Source organism: Tubulanus polymorphus, chromosome 1, assembly GCF_964204645.1.
Source record: "Tubulanus polymorphus chromosome 1, tnTubPoly1.2, whole genome shotgun sequence".
In the NCBI taxonomy this organism is placed as follows: domain Eukaryota; kingdom Metazoa; phylum Nemertea; class Palaeonemertea; order Tubulaniformes; family Tubulanidae; genus Tubulanus; species Tubulanus polymorphus.
This window is the reverse complement of record NC_134025.1, coordinates 16,432,986-16,455,347: the sequence shown is the minus strand read 5'-3', so window position 1 is coordinate 16,455,347 and position 22,362 is coordinate 16,432,986. Positions and strand designations below refer to the sequence as shown.

The 22,362-nt window shown below is 36.8% G+C and overlaps 1 protein-coding gene across 3 annotated transcripts in view; it reads right to left on the bottom strand.

The window, feature by feature from the left end:
* LOC141915499 (potassium voltage-gated channel subfamily KQT member 1-like) overlaps positions 1-22,362 on the bottom strand; it is a 164,229-nt gene that overhangs the window by 129,752 nt on the left and 12,115 nt on the right. For 2 of the 3 annotated variants that reach the window (XM_074807063.1, XM_074807064.1), the window contains exon 2: positions 1,017-1,434. The exons of the other annotated variant lie outside the window; for it this stretch is intronic. In XM_074807063.1, the coding sequence (XP_074663164.1) occupies positions 1,017-1,372 (356 nt within the window). In that variant the 5' untranslated portion in view covers positions 1,373-1,434. The remainder of the gene's footprint in view (positions 1-1,016; positions 1,435-22,362) is intronic. 3 annotated transcript variants of the gene reach the window in all.

Sequence of the window (22,362 nt, the reverse complement as noted above, 5' to 3'; positions counted from 1 at the left end):
TTAGACAAGTAGTAGCTACCCCGCGGAGTTTGCGTCAGTTCTCGAGTCTCAGCGGAGCCCTGTCGTCATTGGTGATGTGCTCTATTTCCTGCTGCAAACTCAACTCGTTATCCACCAACAAACAATCCGCGATAGAAGGTTCCAAGGGGGACGTGTTCCGTCCTCGCCGGTCGGCCTGGGCCAGAGCATGGAAAAACTCAGCTCCACCTTTCGCTTTCGCGATGGTGCTATGCGCCAATACTAGACCGCCGTTCAGTTCCGTATGAAAGAACCAGTTATCGTCTTGTTTTCGGAGTTGCAGGCGCATCAAGACTCGCTCCATGTCGTCTTAGTTACCGCCGAATTTACCAAGCAGCGAGTCGATGATGCCGTCTTTTTCTCCCAGGTATTCCATGGGAATGAGCTCGCCTATGGCGTCTTCTTGTGGCTCCACGTCCCAGTCTAACGAATTAACGTTGAATTCCACCCTTGTCTATACCTAAGCCAGGAATTTCTGCAAGAGTCGGAAACATCGAACTCGTCCATTTGTTTTTGGATCCACTCCTCGTACGCTTCCCACAAACAAGTTTTGTCCCAGAGCAAATTTCTTCAAAACTTCCCAAAATAACTTGATTCCATCTACGGAAGGAGGACGGACGAAAAGTGAATGCAATAGCCCGCTGGGACTAAAGTCCCAAGTGGGCTAAAAACGTGCTCAAATAAATCGAATTTTTCATCCTTTTTGGTAAATTTCTCAAAAAATATGAAACCAACGACTTTTAACTTTGCGCAACATAAAGAAAAACAAATTACGAAATATATTTTTGGTTAATCGGCTCAATTCACCCACTAGTAGTGAAATTACAGGCTACTGAAATTGCATTTGAGTGTGCTTAAAAATAACGAAATATGAAAATACTACCGAAGTCATTCAACTATATGTCATGAGCTAAATTTTGCAATCGATTGTGAAAAATATGCACCTATGAAATATGAAAATACTAAATGTTGCCATGCTCACAGTAAAACATACGTACACAGTAAAATGGTATATGAAGCATTTCCATCCAGTTGGACGTTCCAAGAAGTTATAGACTTTACTTTGAATAGATGCTTTAATTGGAGTCCTTCCACGAGTCATAGCATATCGGGCTTCAAAATTTTTATCCAATGGTTGAATGGATGCACGAAAATCAGCCCATGATTGTGAATTACTCCCTGAAATATTATCGGGCTCAATAGTTTGAACGTTAGCTGCAGAATTCGTTCGACGGTTCTTGCAATGTGTCATTTCCATTTTGATCATTGACTGTCGCATTGGTTCATTATCTTTGCTGCAATCCACAGATGTATCCTGGGCATTCATCTGTAGTTGGCCCTCATGATGATGCATTGGTCTGTTAATCAGTTTAATTCAAATACACAATAGTTTGTGATATGTCATTCCAAGTTTATCTAAAAAGAGAGGAAAACTATGTTATGAAACTAAATAACTAAGCGAAATGGAATAATTGAGTTAAGGGGACAGTAAGATGTAGTTCAAAATCCTCGAATTGATATTGAAAAAGGAGTAACTCAAGTCACTGGTCAATCATTCCACCATTCTACCAAATATGAAAATACTACCAAAGTCATTCAACTACATGTCATGAGCTACAATTTTGCAATCGATCGTGATATCAAAATATGCACCTATGAAATATGAAAATATTAAGCTATTCTGTAATTCAACCGCCCCTGGTGACTATATACAAACTATTAATGACCTTGGAACTCACTACAATCATAGAACATGTCACAAACTACAATTGAGCAATTCATTGTGGTAATAAAATATGCCTGGGAATCAATACTAATAAAACTAGGGGTCTAGGGACACCATGCCCACTTGGATGTGGTTTCAAATGCTCAACAATCTAACAATTTCAATATTCATCATCCCCCCACCCAATACCCTTGAAACTCACCACAATTGTAGAACATGTCAGCAGCTACGATTTTAAAACGATTGTGCTAACAAAATATGCCAAGTTTCCACTATAATATGGAAATTCTAAGTTATTCTACTATACAACGCCCCCCCCCTGGTGACCATATGCAAAGCCCAATGACTTTGCAAACTAACCATAATCATAGAACATGTCATGAACAACAACTTTTCAATTGATCACGGAAACAAAATATGCCTAGGTGCCAATATAATAAGGGAATACTTATGTTATTGTATTGTTCAACGCCCCCTGGTGGCCAAATACAAAAACCAATTACCTTGAACCTGACCACAATTATAGACCATGTCATGAGCTAGAACTTTCCAATTGATAACAAAATATGCATAGGTGCGAATATAATATGGAAATACTAAGTTATTGAATTGTTCAACACCCCATGGTGGCCATTTACAAGACCAATGACCTTGAAACTCACCACAATCATAGAACATCAGCTACGATTTTGTAATTGATTGCGGTAACAAACTATGCCTAGTTACCAACATAATAGGGAAATACTAAGTTATTCTAGTTATTCAACGTCCCTGGTGACCATATGCAAAGCCCAATGACCGCGAAACTCACTTGATTCATAGAACATGAGCTACAACTGTTATGAGCTACAACTTTGCAATTGATCATGGTAACAAAATATGTCTAGGTACCAATATAATAAGGAAATACTAAGCTATTCTACTTTTTATCATTGAACATGTCATGAGCTATAACTTTTCAATTGATTGTGGTAACAAAATATGAATAGGTACAAAAATAATATAGAAATACTAAGTTATTGCATTGTTCAATGCCCCCTGGTGACCATAAACAAAAACCAATGACCTTGAAACTCACTACAATCATAGAACACGTTATGAGCTACAACTTTCCAATTAATTGTGGTAAGAAAATATGCTTAGGTATCAATATAATGTGGAAGTACTTTTTTCCACCTACGAATGAGTACTGATGATACCAAGATGGCCGCCAATTGCGTCATAATTGGCTGATCAACAAGAGCCCCAAGGGGCACTATGGCCAGCCTGTCAGCTTTTCATAAAATGGCAAATGATGATGCATTCTGTGGGTTAAATTTGTCAAAATACACTCCCAGCTCAGAGTCAACTCATTTAATAATTTACACAATACAATCGTAGAATACAAAAGTAGCACAGACAGCGACTGGATCTGGCAGGAACAAATACCTCAGATAAATCTTTTCCCTTGGTCTTATTGATTTTAATGCGGAGTAGAATTTTCTGAAATTTGCTCAATAAAACAAAATTCAATTGGATTTGATGTTTTTTATTTGTTCAATAAAGTAAAATTGAATTGGATTTTTGGATATTTTTTACAGAATAAAATTTGATTGAATTTGTAGTTTGAGCACATGGCTAATTAGCATATCAAGGTCATCTATCCGATTTGAGAAAAGCAATTTTTCCTGGACTTTGCACAATGGTCAATGATATTTTCTGTAGTGCTAATAAAAATATTCCTCCCAAAAACCAAATCAACTAAAAGCTTTCACAGAAATCGATCTTGAAATACAATTCTAGATCTTAAAATAAAACCCGGAAGTAAAACCGTAGACGATACCGCGGGTTCATGTGAACACCTGCTGATTTCTGCGGCTAAGCCAATCATAGAGGAGTCTTTGCTTTCTGATTGGCTTTTCAAAACAAATATTTTTGCGATCGGATATTCGTGAAAAAAGCTCATATAAATTTTAACGAGGCCCTCTTTCAAAATTTAGCTACGTAGAGTTTGGAGAATGGTTAATGCATTAATAATCTGTATGAATATATGCTGAGTTGCACATTCAAAGAGCCTTTGCTTTGGAAACCATGTCATTTAAATTTGCTCCATTTCTATAGTAATAGGCTCAGCCTACAGCTGGCCTAAAAATACCTGTCTCAGGTATAAAAGATCTCTTTTCAAAGAATACTCATCACTAATTGCGATGAAAAATTGCAAACCATTAGGACTCGGAATTCAGGCCAAAATTGACATTTTAGGGCACAAAAATGGTCACATGACGGGGATCTTGAGTCCGATCGACCAAATTTTTCTCATATTGATGGACCCTTGGGAGGTACAAATATATCTAAAAGATCAAGTAATAGATAAAAGCGTCTTCAAAATTTTCCTCGAAAACTTCAACAAGGCGCCTATCGGCTTATATAGCTCTGCTGTGTGATTCGAAGAAACGGAAGCTGCATACCTAGGGGGTGCCCCCTTGTGGCCATATCCAAAAAGGGCTTTGTACTTTGTAGGTATTGGTCCATAGAACATTCATACCAAATTTGGACTTGATCTGGTTAAAACTGTAGGACTAATAGCAATTTTGAAGAAATAGAATCTCCATCTCCAGGGGCGCCCCCTGGTGGATGAATAAAAAAATGGCTCGAGTACTTTATAGGCCTTGGTCCATAGAACATTCATACTAAATTTGGAATTGATCTGGTTAAAACTGTAGGACTAGTAGCAATTTGAATAAATAGAAACTCCCCCAGGTGCCCCCTGGGGGACGAATCCAAAAAATGGCTCTATAACTTCATAGGCCTTGGTCCATGAAACATTCATACCAAATTTGGAATTGATCTGATTAAAACTGTAGAACTACTAGCGATTTGAAGAAATAGAAACTCCACCCACAGGGCAGCCCCTAGGGGACGAATAATTTCCTAAATATCACTATTTTTGTTTAATCATAATTTATCTTAATATGTTTTGTTTCACAGTAGATATAAACATTATCGAGCGCCACGAGTCAAGAGAATCTGTCAGCACTACCGTGTCATCAGCATATAATATAATAATAATAGCTTCAGAGTTCCCATATCAATTCCTTCATACTTTCGAAACTTCACACAGCTTTCCATATCATTGATAAAGAGACTTAAAAGTATAAAAAGTAAAGGTGATAGAAATTTACCCTGTCTGACCCCTGTGCCCCAAATGAAATAATCAGAGTAATGGTTTTGGTGTCTTACACTTGATTTTGTGGACATATACAAAGACTTGATAATACATAATATTTTACCGTGATCCCACTCACAGAGAGTTGTTGTAGTAATAGCGAGCGGTCAACCAAATCAAACGCCTTCGAAAAATCAATGAAGGCCGCGTATAGTTTGCAGTTCTTGTTAGGTGATTTATGACCGAATTCAAATATATGGTCTGTTGTACTATAAGTTGGCCTAAAGCCAGAGTATGCCTCACACCATGTTAATCTAGTGTTCAAAATTATTGAGAAGAGTTTGGCGAATACTGACAGGATGGTTATGCCCCTGTAATTGATTGCTGAATTGTTTGAACCACCCATGTGTAGTAAAACTAAGTAGCCCGTGCTCCATGATTGGGGATAGCATCCACTATCTAATATAATATTTGAAAAAATAGTGAGTTGAGTAACAATTGCATTGCCAACAGCGATAAATACCTCGTGTTTCATACCACCTGTTCCTGCAGATTTATTAGGGTTTTCTGTTTCTTCACAGAAAACCCTATTGAAATTTGCGTGATTATTAGGGTTTTCTGTTACATCACAGAAAACCCTATTGAGATTCGCGTGTTTCTTATTATTATTATTATTATTATTATTATTATTTTTTTCCACACTTTTTTTGTCAAAGGCTTTTTTACATTACCGCTGTTGCCGATACAATCCGTCTGATATCATTCAGCTCACTTCAATCCACAAATACTCCGTGCGAATTTTGAAGAATCAACGTTACAAAAGCACTGTCGGGCTGTAAACATCGAAAATTGAGCCCCATTCAAAGAGCTGACATGTTTTTCTAAGTCCTCTTTCCGAAATCTACCGCACGTTTCTTGTCACGTCGATTATCAATTCAAGCATAAATTAACAAATTTATTACCCAAAGATTGCACATTCTGTCGCGGTTTTTAAAAACTAATTTTTACAATAGCCCAATTTCCTCATCAAATCATATTACCGATACACAGGAAATTTACTACTTTAGATTTTAAAAGCACTGTCGAGCCGTAAACATCGACAAATCGACGTGTGTCACTTCATCGTCGTTCCGGGGATCAGCTGCGAGTTTCTCCTCATCATGAGAATCAAATCGAGTGCAAATTAATTTATAACTACCAGTGATTTGGCTGCGGGCGTCAAGCAGATAGTTTAGCAATACGTATTTTTCTTTACCAAATTAACCGTGTATTTACTAAGATAAATCATAAGTGTACCGGGGAGTCGTAGGCCTAAACTAAACACACCGAAGAGATATAGCGGAGAAAAGCTGTTATGTCGACGAGGTATCAAAATAAAAAAAATATATTACTTTATTCGGCCGTGGGCTTCAACCTCTATATCAATACCATCAATACTCTATATTTCCTACGGTACATACCGATCATTGTCAAATCCACAAGGTATTTACTAAATACAAGTATATAACACACTCCTATCCGTATGCTGGACTCACACTTGACATTCGGAGTAAGCGTTCGCTGTGGGGGAAAGGAGACCGTTCGCTGTGTCGCTTGAAGTGTTTATCGAGTTTTACGCGACCTTAAGGCTTTAGTATGGTGGCTGATGAGATAAAAAAACACGAATATGCAAATGAGGGCGACATTACGACAAAATGACAAAACTAAAATAACGCGAGAAAACAATGATTTTGATTTTGTCGCCCGCGACAATTCATTATTTTGGTTTTGTCACACGCGACAATTCATTATTTTGGTTTTATCGCCCGCGACAATTCATTATTTTGGTTTTATCGCTTGCAACCATTCATTATTTTGGTTTTATCGCTTGCAACAATTCATTAGTTTGGTTTTGTCGCCCGAGACAATTCAATATTTTGGTTTTGTCGCCCGCGACAATTCAATATTTTGGTTTTATCGCCTGCGACAGTTCAATATTTTGGTTTTATTGCCCGCGATAATTCATTGCTTTGGTTTTGTCGCCTGAGACAATTCATTATTTTGGTTTTATCGCCCGCGACAATTCATTATTACAGTTTTATCACCCGCGACAATTCATTATTTTGGTTTTGTCGCCCGCGACAAATCACCATTTTGGTTTTGTCGCCCGCGACAATTCATTTTTTTGGTTTTGTCGCCCGCGACAAATCACCATTTTGGTTTTGTCGCCCACGACAATTCACCATTTTGGTTTTGTCGCCCGCGACAATTCACCATTTTGGTTTTGTCGCCTGCGACAATTCATTATTTTGGTTTTATCGCCTGCGACAATTCATTATTTTGGTTTTGTCGCCCTGACAATTCTTTTTTTGGTTTTGTCGCCCGCGACAATTCAATATTTTGGTTTTGTCACCCGCGACAATTCAATATTTTTGTTTTATCGCCTGCGACAGTTCAATATTTTGGTTTTATCGCCCGCGATAATTCATTGTTTTGGTTTTGTCGCCTGAGACAATTCATTATTTTGGTTTTATCGCCCGCGACAATTCATTATTACAGTTTTATCACCCGCGACAATTCATTATTTTGGTTTTGTCGCCCGCGACAAATCACCATTTTGGTTTTGTCGCCCGCGACAATTCATTTTTTTGGTTTTGTCGCCCGCGACAAATCACCATTTTGGTTTTGTCGCCCGCGACAATTCACCATTTTGGTTTTGTCGCCCGCGACAATTCACCATTTTGGTTTTGTCGCCCGCGACAATTCACCATTTTGGTTTTGTCGCCTGCGACAATTCATTATTTTGGTTTTATCGCCTGCGACAATTCATTATTTTGGTTTTGTCGCCCTGACAATTCTTTTTTTGGTTTTGTCGCCCGCGACAATTCAATATTTTGGTTTTGTCACCCGCGACAATTCAATATTTTTGTTTTATCGCCTGCGACAGTTCAATATTTTGGTTTTATCGCCCGCGATAATTCATTGTTTTGGTTTTGTCGCCTGAGACAATTCATTATTTTGGTTTTATCGCCCGCGACAATTCATTATTACAGTTTTATCACCCGCGACAATTCATTATTTTGGTTTTGTCGCCCGCGACAAATCACCATTTTGGTTTTGTCGCCCGCGACAATTCATTTTTTTGGTTTTGTCGCCCGCGACAATTCATTTTTTTGGTTTTGTCGCCCGCGACAAATCACCATTTTGGTTTTGTCGCCCGCGACAATTCACCATTTTGGTTTTGTCGCCCGCGACAATTCACCATTTTGGTTTTGTCGCCTGCGACAATTCATTATTTTGGTTTTATCGCCTGCGACAATTCATTATTTTGGTTTTGTCGCCCTGACAATTCTTTTTTTGGTTTTGTCGCCCGCGACAATTCAATATTTTGGTTTTGTCACCCGCGACAATTCAATATTTTTGTTTTATCGCCTGCGACAGTTCAATATTTTGGTTTTATCGCCCGCGATAATTCATTGTTTTGGTTTTGTCGCCTGAGACAATACATTATTTTGGTTTTATCGCCCGCGACAATTCATTATTACAGTTTTATCGCCCGCGACAATTCATTATTTTGGTTTTGTCGCCCGCGACAAATCACCATTTTGGTTTTGTCGCCCGCGACAATTCATTATTTTGGTTTTATCGCCTGCGACAATTCATTATTTTGGTTTTGTCGCCCTGACAATTCTTTTTTTGGTTTTGTCGCCCGCGACAATTCACCATTTTGGTTTTGTCGCCTGGACAATTTACCATTTTGGTTTTATCGCCCACGACAATTCATTACTTTGGTTTTATCTCCAGCGACAATTCATTATTTCGGTTTTGTCGCCCGCCACAATTCTTCTTTTTGGTTTTGACAATCCATTATTTTGGTTTTATATTTTGTTTTTGTCGCCTGCGACAATTTTTTTTTTGGTTTTGTCGCCATCAGGGGGCGTTGAATAATACAATAACTTAGTATTGCTATATTATATTTGTACCAAGGCATATTTTGTTACCATGATCAATTGCAAAGTTGTAGTTCATGACATTGTCTATGATTGTGGTGAGTTTTTAAGGACATTAGTTATTCCATATAGTCACCAGGGGGCGTTGAATAGTAGAAAAGCGTAGTTTTTCCTTATTAGATTGGTACCTAGGCATAGTTTGTTACCATGATCCATTGCAAAGTTGTAGTTCATGTCATCGTCTATGATTGTGGTGAGTTTTTAAGGACATTAGTTATTCCATATAGTCACCAGGGGGCGTTGAATAGTAGAATGGCTTAGTATTTCCTTATTTGATTGGAACCTAGGCATATTTTGTTACTATGATCAATTGCAAATTGTATTTCATGACATGTACTACGATTGTGGTGAGTTTTAAGGTCATTGGGTTTTGCATATGGTCACCAGGGGGCGTTGAATAGTAGAATAACTTAGTATTTCCATATTAAATTGGTAACGAGGCATATTTTGTTATCACAATCAATTACAAAATCATAGCTGCTCACATGTTCTATGATTGTGGTGGGTTTCAAGGTCATTGGTTTTTGTATATGGTCACTAGAGGGCGTTATGTATTGAAATTGTTAGATTGTTGAGCATTTTAAACCACTTCCCAAGTGAGCATGGTGTCCCTGGACCCCTAGTTTGGTTTTGTCGCCCGCGATTCATTATTTAACATTCATTAACAATTCATTATTTTGGTTTCGTGGCAGGAAACAATTCAATATTTTGTTTTTGTCGTTCCCGACAATACATTATTTTGGTTTTATCGCCCGCGACAATTCAATATTTTGGTTTTAACGTCCGCGACAATTCATTATTGTGGTTTTATCGCCCGCGACAATTCATTATTTTGGTTTGATCGCCCGCGACGATTCATTATTTTTGTTTTGTCGCCCGTGACAATTCAATATTTTGGTTTTGTCACCCGCGACAATTCATAATTTTGGTTTTGTCGCCCGTGGTTTTGTCCGAACATTAAGTTTTTTGGTCGAACACTGTGTTAAGGTCGTTTTGGAAATTTACTCGGTCTGGTATATTTTGGATTACTGTCTATGTCATTTGTCAGGACATTAAACAGAAGACGACTTAGGATACTACCTTGCGTGACTCCACTAGTTAGACCGTCTCATTCCAAGATGAGGCGTTCTGTTGACTTCGGTTACAAGTTTCCGTTCAGAGATAACTGCTGAGCCATTTGGGCGACCTATCATTGATACTGTTTCCTAATAGCCTGTTTAGTAGTGGCTGATGTTGAGCCTTATCAAATGCTTTGTTGAAATCCACCGTTGAACGGGATTCTAAGACTGTGCAGAAAACCGGTTATCGCTGCTTTGCAGCTATATTTATTTTTTTTTTCCCCTTTCCACAGTTTTTGTTAAAAGTGTAAAGGCTTCCTTACCTTACCGCTATCGCAGATACAATCCGTATGATATCCTTCAGCTCACTTCAATCTCCAGATACTGCATGGGAATTTTGATAAATCCACGTTATAAAGGCACTGTCGAGCCGTAAACATCGGAAATTTGGCTCCGTTCAATTAGTAGCCATGTTGTGTTTTCTTTCCGACATTTCTCTCTTCTTTTCGAGGAAGAGCTATCGAATAATTCCCTCTCTTCTCCACAATCAATTTCAAAGTCAATTTTATGAATTTATTGCTCAGCGGGGCCGAGTTTACGAGTTTACAAGAGTTTACGAGTCCGGCATTCGCGTGTCTGACAGGTTTACAGGCATTTGTTTGTTACCTCTTTAGTATTTTTTATTTTCTGTTATTCCGGTTATTTCATTTAAGTATATTGCTGATCAGTTCATGTTACCAAAAGCGTCAATAAACAGATTTTGAATTGATCAAGTTTAAATCAAGGTCGTTGAGTCGCGGATGGCTACTAGAATTACCTTCGTCTCAGAGAGAAAACAAACGACAGCAAAGTATCAGGTGATTATCGATAGCCTACTACGGTACACACAGTTGACAAACAGTGTGCCGGTTGGTGCGTACTGGGACTAAATATACTGGTTGGTCAGTTGGTTCGGTTGTGAAGTGTGGAAGCTAAAAAAGCCTACCACAGTACCGGTATTTATTTGTCTAGAGGCCTATTATATAGCAGCCAATACCATTTTAAGTACGTAGTTGTTACTCGTACGTGACTGTATGGTGATCTCCACAGGTTAACCGTACGTGAGTTCCCTACTAACGCCGTACGTGAGTTCCTAGTAGCCAATACCATTTTTTAAGTACGAAGTTGTTACCTGTACGTGACTGTATGGTGATATCCAGGTTAACCGTACGTGAGTTCCCTAAAAACGCCGTACGTGAGTTCCTATGATCTGCAAAAGCGCATGCGTGAAAGAATAGAGTTTGGGTTAGGTGAGGCTAGGCTATTTGTAAATCAAATTTCATCCACCTTGCAGTTACGTTCTGTGGCACAATGGGTAAATCACTGGACTACTTGGTTTTATCGCCTGCGACAGTTCAATATTTTGGTTTTATCGCCCGCGATAATTCATTATTTTGGTTTTGTCGCCTGAGACAATTCATTATTTTGGTTTTATCGCCCGCGACAATTCATTATTACAGTTTTATCGCCCACGACAATTCATTATTTTGGTTTTGTCGCCCGCGACAAATCACCATTTTGGTTTTGTCGCCCGCGACAATTCATTATTTTGGTTTTATCGCCCGCGACAATTCACCATTTTGGTTTTGTCGCCTGCGACAATTCATTATTTTGGTTTTATCGCCTGCGACAATTCATTATTTTGGTTTTGTCACCCTGACAATTCTTTTTTTGGTTTTGTCGCCCGCGACAATTCATTAGTTTGGTTTTGTCGCCCGCGACAATTCAATATTTTGGTTTTGTCGCCCGAGACAATTCAATATTTTGGTTTTGTCGCCCGCGACAATTCAATATTTTGGTTTTGTCGCCCGCGACAATTCATTATTTTGGTTTTATCGCCCGTGACAATTCATTATTTTGGTTTTGTCGCCCGGGACAATTCACCATTTTGGTTTTGTCGCCTGGACAATTTACCATTTTGGTTTTGTCGCCCGCGACAATTCATTATTTTGGTTTTTTCACCCCGACAATTCTTTTTTTGGTTTTGTCGCCCGCGACAAAGTTTGGTTTTTGACAAAGTTTGGCGACATTAGTTTGGTTTTGTCGCCCGCGACAATTCAATATTTTGGTTTTATCACCCACGACAATTCATTACTTTGGTTTTATCTCCAGCGACAATTCATTATTTTGGTTTTGTCGCCCGCCACAATTCTTCTTTTTGGTTTTGACGCCCGCGACAATTCATTATTTTGGTTTTATATTTTGTTTTTGTCGCCTGCGACAATTTTTTTTTTTGGTTTTGTAGCCCGCGACAATTCAATATTTTGGTTTTATCACCCGCGACAATTCATTAGTTTGGTTTTGTCGCCCGCGACAATTCTTTTTCAGTCCACTTGGGACTTTAGTCCCAGCGGGCTATTACGTTCACTTTTCGTCCGTCCGTCCGTCCATAGACGGAATCCAGTTATTTTGGGAAGTTTTGAAGACACTTCAAGTTAATGTCTTGATATTTGGTTTATACATGTATCTACCCTAGACACATCGGCAGCCCAAAAACTGGCCCTGTCAGATTCAAGATGGCTGACTGGCAGCCATTGTTGTTTGCCAAAATCAGCACTTTTTAAACATTTTCGAAGTTTTCATGGGAAATTTTGAAGACGCTTTGATCAATTACCTTGATCTTTCGTTTATATTTGAATCTACCAAAGGCCCATCAGCATAAGAAAATTGGGTCGATCTGACTCAAGATGGCCGTCCTATGACCTTTTTAGTGCCCAAAAATGTCAATTTTGGCCAGAATTCTAGGTCCTATAGCTTCCAACTGGTTTGCCATTTCTCATTGCAATTGCTGATGGGTATTCTTTAGAGAGGGATGTTTTATACCTGGGAAAGGTATTTTTGATCAGCCAATTATGTCGCAATTGGTGGCCATCTTAGTGTCATCAGTACTCATTCGTAGGTGGGAAAAATTTTTTCCACATTAAATTGATACCTAAGCATATTGTGTTGCTATATTCAATTGGAAAGTTGTAGCCCATAACGTGTTCTATGATTTTGGTGAGTTTCAAGGTCATTGGTTTTTGTATGTGGCCATCAGGGGGCGTTGAATAATACAATAACTTAGTACTGCTATATTATATTTGTACCAAGGCATATTTTGTTACCATGATCAATTGCAAAGTTGTAGTTCATGACATCGTCTATGATTGTGGTGAGTTTTTAAGGACATTAGTTATTCCATATAGTCGCCAGGGGGCGTTGAATAGTAGAAAAGCTTAGTTTTTCCTTATTAGATTGGTACCTAGGCATAGTTTGTTACCATGATCCATTGCAAAGTTGTAGTTCATGACATCGTCTATGATTGTGGTGAGTTTTTAAGGACATTAGTTATTCCATATAGTCACCAGGGGGCGTTGAATAGTAGAATGGCTTAGTATTTCCTTATTAGATTGGAACCTAGGCATATTTTGTTACTATGATCAATTGCAAATTGTATTTCATGACATGTACTACGATTGTGGTGAGTTTTAAGGTCATTGGGTTTTGCATATGGTCACCAGGGGGCGTTGAATAGTAGAATAACTTAGTATTTCCATATTAAATTGGTAACGAGGCATATTTTGTTATCACAATCAATTACAAAATCATAGCTGCTCACATGTTCTATGATTGTGGTGGGTTTCAAGGTCATTGGTTTTTGTATATGGTCACTAGAGGGCGTTATGTATTGAAATTGTGAGATTGTTGAGCATTTTAAACCACTTCCCAAGCGACAAAATTTGGCCAACATTAAAAATTCAAGGACTTCCAATGATTTTTACTGAAATTTTGAAAATTCAAGCATTTTCAAGGCCTTGAAAACGCATTTTGTGATTCAAGCACTATTAAGCACTTTCCAGGATCGCTACGAACCCTGTTAGATGGTCAAGGACAGTCAACACCAAGATATCTCTCTTCGACCGATGTTGCACCATAGAAGATCTGATTCTTTCAACTCAAGGAAAGTGATTCAACACGATCGACATAACACTGGAATAGGTTTGCAGTAACTAACGGTTCATTTCATTTATTCCTATGTACTTTTTAGCCAATTTGGATTTGATTGTATTTGGAACTCTTAACAAAAGAAAAGTTGAAAAAACACAAGTTATGCTTGATTCTCATGTTCAAATTTAATTCAAAATTCAAATTTATTTTATTACATCATTTACAAAGCATATCATGGGTTCATACAGTAATAAAAATTAGGACAGAACAAATATTATTACAGAATTTCCAAAAAGGCAATGAATTTCTATAACTAAATGAACATTATTTTTCTAATAACTCAGATCAAGAGTGACTCTCCCGTTTATTAGGAAACGCACGCAACTAGTGGAATAGGTTTGATTTACACACATGTTGCAGGTATCAGTTGTTTATCACTATAGAATTTGTAATCCATAAAAGCCAAAATCAACATCAGCCGGAAACCCAGACCAGATCAATTCATAATTTATTGATTGAATCTACACTACAATATATGTACATGTATTTATTCAAATATTTCAATAAAAACATTAACTTCTTCAATCTATTCTAAATCATAATACGTTCTTATCTGTAAATTCACTCAATCTATCGACTCAGCAGGTGCTTAAGATGAGTTCTTAATAGGACAGATCCATTTTTAAGCATGGTGATAATACAGTATCATGATGTTTGAATGCCAAAATAAATGCCTGGTCAAATAAATTAATATTTGTTGATTGTACGTCCGCGTATGTTCGGTTTCAAAGCTGAATCATATTTGACGTTTACACAGTGGTAGCATATTAGGTGCGAATCTGTCAATGCATTTTATTCTATGTATCAATATTTCAATTTACTACAATTCCCATCTTTCTGAATGGCTTTGCAGAAAACCCGTCATCGCTGCTTGGCAGCTATATTTTCTTTTTAGCATTGTAAATGCTCTATCAACCTCCTCCAGTGTGATTTGCTGATTAAGTATGTGATCAGATACGTCGAGATCAACATCCATAGAAGGGCGATCTTCATACGAAATACTTTTAAAATGCTCAAATAAATCATCAAAGCTCATATGAGTATCAACATATTCATTAGGCCCTTTTTTGGACAATTTATACAGCATGAGATCTTTTGAATGGTCTGGGATAAAAGTCATGGCACCTCAGAAGTTTCCTTGAGTTTATAAGTTATGAAACTCGTTTTGACTATATAAGCATTTTGGTTCAGAAGCAACGATCATTTTTTCCCTTCATCCATTTACAATGAAGTATCGGACACAACAAAGTTATTAACATTGCCCCCAGAACTTTGTTGAAACAAGGTTTGAATGTAGTATTTTGATTTTTCATAATGATATAAAAAAGGGGGTAGTATGCGATATAAATGTTATGAACTAAACAAATTTCAAACAGAGTAAACTAGAGTACTAAGATCCAAGTACCAGCTAGGCCACAACAAAAGAAAACCGAAATTTTCTCAGAATAAAATATAATTGCCTACCGACCCTTTTTCAAAATTGTGGGTGAAATAACTTTTTTCAAATATATTCATGTCGCCGACCGACTACAAACTCTCCTTTCTCTTTTTGGTAAATATTTTTTTCTCTTTAATCAAATCGTGATGTCGGCACTGAGACCAAAATCATAAAAACATTTTACTACATCCGATTTAACAATTTGATTCTGGAAATGGTGCAGCCATGATCAGACAACTTTCTTTATTGGACATTGATGGCGAACTTGGATTGTAAAATCCCAGGAATTCCGTGAAATATGTTCAAAATATAGGTAATTCTACAAACACCTGAATTTCCTTTTATTATCATGGTCTACTAGCTCTTAATTATATTCCTGACTAAAAATTTGGTCCAGTTAAAATTATTTATGGCGACCTACCCACTGTTAGAAGAATAACCAAAATTTTTTTTTCCATAAAAAGAAAAAAAATTCCCTACCTACCTACCCATTTTGGTGATTGCCACGCCCGAGAAACAGGAATTTTTTTGGTGTGGCCCTAGGGTTAATATACAACATCAGCCACAAACTTAAGAAATTTAAAGTGGGGAAACTTAGTACTAAAATACAGCCGAATACAATATTTGGAAATTCAATAAAGGGAGATCATACTGATAATTAATGCAGTTAACTTAAATCTATGTATGTTAATAACTTTATTTTTTCCTACTGCAGTGTTGCGTATATTACCACAAAAACTACAATATAGCGATCCTGAAATTTGATTGAAGACAAACCAATGAATATGTAGTTGATATCTTTATTTAATGAGAGCATGAGCAGGAATGACAAGTTATCAAGAAGTATTAAGTAAGAAATGTGATTATGCAATAATTAATTATCATATGAAAATTAAGAATTAGAAAATATGATTATGAAATAATTATAATAACAGTTTCGTATTTCAGCAATGAAGATGACCAATAATAATAATAATAATAATACGTATTATTCTAGTACGATTATAAATATTTACATGAGACTAGTGTTTAGATTGGTAATATAGATATACGCTTTAATCATTTATATTTTCCTTTTTAATTGATTCTATAAATTCCTATATATATATATATTCATTATTCTAGATACTAGATAATCTTGTTATTTTATACAGATTATACTAATAAAGATTAAGCTAATTTAGATACCTAGCTTTAACAGAAGATCGGGAAGGATAGTGTGTAAAAAATGATTGTTTCTCAAATTTAATGGAAACTAGTTAAGAGCTAATTGAAAGTCTGAGTTTAGAATTTAAAATCTAATATAAATCCTAGAATAATTATTATTAAGTAAAGGCCTAAAGAGTCTAAAAATATAACAGAATCTGAGTATGGCTTACCTGAAATTTGATTGAAGACAAACCAATGAATATGTAGTTGATATCTTTATTTAACGAGAGCATGAGCAGGAATGACCAAGCCAGGCCTGAGCTGGACATCCTTGACTCAAGCTCCACCCCAAACAAGCTCGGGGTCAGGGGCACATATCATTGGTTGATTAGCCATCAGACTCACAAATCTGACAGCTGACCTAGGTAAATAACACTTAACAAACAGGGAGCGAGGGGTTTACTTATTGATTGTCTTCGAAGTTAGGCTTGGCTAATCTTTAGATTTTAGAGACGAATGGCATGAAACATCCTGACACTAAACCAATAACAAAGGCGTGTCTGCCATATTGCATAAAGATATTAATAGAAATTGGAATAAAACTATATTTGGAGACTAAACTAGGGGTCCAGGGACACCATGCCCACTTGGGAAGTGGTTTCAAATGCTCAACAATCTAACAATTTCAATATTCAATGCCCCCTGGTGACCATTTACAAAAACCAATGACCTTGAAACTCACCACAATCATAGAACATGTCAGCAGCTACGATTTTGTAATTGATTGTGATAACAAAATATGCCTCATTACCAATTTAATATGGAAATACTAAGTCATTCTACTATTCAACGCCCCCTGGTGACCATATTCAAAACCCAATGACCTCGAAACTCACCACAATCATAGAACATGTCATGAACTACAACTTTGCAATTGATCATGGTAACAAAATATGCCTAGGTACCAATATAATAAGGAAATACTAAGTTATTCTACTATTCAACGCCCCCTGGTGACCATATAGAAAAACTTATGTCCTTAAAACTCGCAACAATCATAGATGATGTTATGAGCTACAACTTTCCAATTGATTGTAGTTACAAAATATGCATAGGTACGAATATAATAAAGAAATGCTAAGATATTGTATTATTCAACGCCCCCTGGTGGCCATATACGAAATCCAATTAGGCCTACCTTGAAACTCACCACAATCATAGAACACGTTATGAGCTACAACTTTCTAATTGATTGTGGTAGCAAAATACGCTTAGGTATCAATATAATGTGGAAAAACTTTTTCCCACTTTCGACTGAGTACTGGTGACACCAAGATGGCCGCCAATTGCGTCATAATTGGCTGATGCAAAAATACCTGTCTCAGGTATAAAACATCCCTTTCCAAAGAATACCCATCACAAAATGCAATGAGAAATGGCAAACCAGTAGGAAGCTACAGGAATCAGAATTGGGGCCAAAATTAACATTTTTGGGCACTAAAAAGGTCATAGCAATGCCATCTTGAGTCCGACTGACCCAATTTTTGTTAATTGATCAAAGCGTCTTCAAAATTTCCCTCAAAAAGTTCAAAAATGTGTTAAAAGTGCTGATTTTGGCGAACAACAATGGCTGCCGGTCGGCCATCTTGAATCTGACAGGGCCAGTTTTTGGGCTGAAGATGTGTCTAGGGTAGACATGTGTAACATGGTAGACATGTGTGGTACATGTGTAACCCAAATATCAAGACATTACCTTGAAGCGTCTTCAAAACTTCAAAAAATAACTGGATTCCATCTACGGACAGACGGACGGACGGACGGACGAAAAGTGAACGCAATAGCCCGCTGGGACTAAAGTCCCAAGTGGGCTAAAAAATGATTTGATTTGAGAATGAATATGATATTTGTAATCTTTAGATTTTGCAGAATATTTCTATATCCATTGTGACACTATTTCGATAAAGATGAATTTTGAAAAAAAGCAGAACGCTATACTACTATACAAATAGTGGTATTTTTACCAGTGGAATCTTTTCTTATGTTGCAAAATATGGTGTCATTTTTTCATAATCTGGGGAGGGAATACACTAATAATGAAAGCACATGTTTATTGAAGACAGAGGAAGAACAGAGAAATCCGAATTTAAGTGGCACTGTATTATGTGTTTCAGAGCAAAATGCTTTTTGAAACCATTTCTTGTTTGATTGTTAATTTTCATAAATCATTCAAAATAAAAGCTTCTTACTTTTTGTATCAATCCAGCTTTTCTTACTTTTACACAAAACTTACTTTTACATTCCTTAGATTGGACCCTGCAACCACAAGCGCTATCCAATAAAAATTAGTGAGAAATAACCTCATCAAAAACAGACATTGCAAAAGATGGATAAAACAGATGAATGATATGAAGTGCACCATCAGAGTCTTGCATAAGGATGGTAGCAGTAGGTCCTTTAATTAATCCAAAGGATTTTTTCTATGATACATATTATGTACTCATCAATACAAATCTATTTAATTTGAGTAATTTTCAACGCTGTATGATTATGCGCTTGTCAGAATCCTCCACACCCTACCACTACCAGTCGCCATCATGAATTCTATATCTGATCAACGCTATCAGTTTTTGATTAAATCTTATAAGCATTCATGGCATATGTACACTCAATGACAACGTACATGGTCAAATCTTTATTCAATTATGAAATGTCAATCACACATTTTACACGTTTTTCGAAACTATTCTAGTACTAGATATTTAATGCGGTAGCCTCAGCTAAAAATGGAGAACTTAACATTTACTACTATTAGGCCCTATAAGTAACTGGATTGTTAATGAAAATCGATGCCAAAGTAACCATCTGACCAGACTCATAGTAATCTGAATCATTAAATTCAAGACAATCTCACCAAGGAGCACAGGCACGTACAGTCAATAATAGCATCAGATGAATGGTCCAACTGAACATCCCTATCCCCAATTATCGATCTTATATTGACCAGAACACTGATTTACAGATATAAATTGTGCATGGTATATTCATGCTAATCATCATGGTGGGAACAGAGAATATGTTTATCACAGAAATCAATATCATCACGTAGATAAAATTGACCAAAGACCAGCTACCTACCTATCCTAACAAATGAATAGGCAATTCATGAATCAAAAGTTAAGCGTTATTAAAGTCCATCCTCAATTTCCATAGAATCATTATAGCTAAGAGAATCATTAACACTGTGATGTTGAATCTGAATTTCTCATAAATCTTACTTATGTCTTTAATGATCCAAATTAGATAGGTTCTAGAGTATTTTGTGGCACAAACGACACAGTATTTTTTCCAATTACCTATACCTAACCTTACGCCTGTTGAGTGATCGAAAATTCAAAGAGCCAGCAATCTTTATGATCATGGGGAAAGTTATTTGCGTGAACCAATTGCTGACTGAAAGTTCTAACTGTTGAAGTACTGCATGGAAAACTACCAAATTGTGCTTCTGAACAATCCTAATATTCTAAATATTTTAGATAATTTGGCCTAAAACATTTGATTTTCTTTCATAAAAGATGGTAGGATCTATTCACACACCCAGTTCTGTTAAGCTGGGTGTGAAAATTTCAAAAATATAACCAACTTAAATGCTCGACAACCTGAATATCTCAATATTCAATACCCTGGTGAACAAATGCAGAAACCAATGATCTTAAAACTCACCAGAATCACAGAACAAGTCATGAGCTAGGCCCACCATTTTGCAATTGATAGTGGTTACAAGATGTGCATAAGATCCAATTTGTTTGGAAATAGGCCTACCATCTTATTTCACAATTCAACGCCCCCTGGTGGACATAGGCCTACAGTAACCAATGTACTTGAAACTCACAGAGCTGCCAACCTATATTTTATCTCTAACTGAACACATAGGCCGATCCAAGTTTATCAGTATTATCAAAAATTTTTACAGTAGTCCCAAATTTTCAAACCAGAAGACGTTTTAAAAATCAGAATTGAGGGCTTAAAAATCTATATTAAGGTAAATTACGTTGAACAAAATGTTGTTCTGATACTGTACTAGTGCGCCATCTTCATCCTAGTACAGATGGCGTACTAGTACAGTGTCATAATGAGAGTATAATTGGAGTTGACCAGTATGATTCTGAGAGATTTAAGAAAGAACAATGCAATTTGCCATAAATATGATTAAGTTTTTTCTGAAACTTATCAGATTTTTTTCAGTATTCTCAGGTGAATTAAAAACCATAATAATATTTTTTTTCAACGGAACGTCATACTTTCACACGATTTTACAGAACAGCTACAGAAAAATCAGAACGGTTGGCAGCTCTGAACTCACCACAATCACAGAACGTGTCGCGAGCTACAAATAAGCAAATGATTACCAATGTAACTGGAAAGATTGCATATATTCAATAAATTTGCATAAATTTAATAAACTTCCCCAAATGGGCAGAACAAAGCTATAAGTGGACTTTTGAGCTTGCCGTTATTGTTTACCACGGCAGCACGCAGCGGCTAGAACCATTTGCAGTTTCCTGGTAACTAGACAACATGCGAGGCAGACTTTTCATGTACATGAACGTAGCTAGTAGTAGTGAACAGATCAATAAACCATAGTGGCAAGTCTGTATGGTGCACACGTGTGTGAAGCATGAATACATGTAACTGCACATGTGTTCTTCCGAAATTCAATTCAATTCAATTAATTCTTCGTTGTTCCGTAATGTAGTTAAACACTATAAGATTCCAAAAATGAAATGTAGTTCCAACCAATAAATAACTAAATTAATAAATAATTAATATATAAGCACAATTTTCCAAGATTTTATTACTGCATTGAATGTTTTGAAAATTCCAAAGGAAAATTAGCCTTGTTCACAAGTTATTTTGTTCCAACGGAAGAAACTTGTCATATGCAATAGCAAAATAGACTTCGCTAAAGTGACAGTCCATAATAATTCAAAGCATCTTTGCTGACAGACTAGTCTACGTAATTGAAGGGGCACGGCTGTGGTTTTCATGAAACGAGACGAGGGGTCAGACAGAAAAAGTCTTAACATTTTTGGCCTGATTACTAAGACTTTGCAGCTAGCTCGGTCTACCACTGCGTTACAAAACGGTGAACGTGATTTATAGCAATATCGCCAACGCGAATATTAATATTTCTGATCTGCAGCAGAAATCCATAAACCACTGTGGATGATAATCTTCTGCGATGGAACTCAAGCTCCAAAAATCTAAGTTATAACAAGAGGCCCACAGGCCTTATACCTACATGATGCAGTAGAAAAATGATTCAGTATTCTAAGTTTTACACAAAGATTTATACATTGTAATGATGTAACAAGTTTTAAAATAGTTAGGATGGTATAGGCTATGTGGTAGGCCTAATTACAATCATTTTCTGTTAATATATCCTTACATGGAGAGACAAGCCCATTTAAGCTGCCCCAAACATCACACTACATGAAAAATGCATAATGAATTATAGGCTGCATCTTGCTGAAAAGAAATCCAAGATGGATGGCAACCCTGACGGACATACTTGACCTCAATTTTAAATAAGGGGTAGACATTTCACCTACCAAAATTATTTCACTAAGGCCATCCCAAAATAATTGTCCGCTTTTGCTGTAACACTGACTCAAGTTTTCAGGATGAGTCGGTAGGTAGGTAGAAATATTTTTTTGCAAAATTTTATGGCAAAAAATAAACAAATTTATCACCATTTTTACATGGAAGAAAAATATCAAAAATCTGCGTTGCGCACAGGAAATATGTCTATAGCC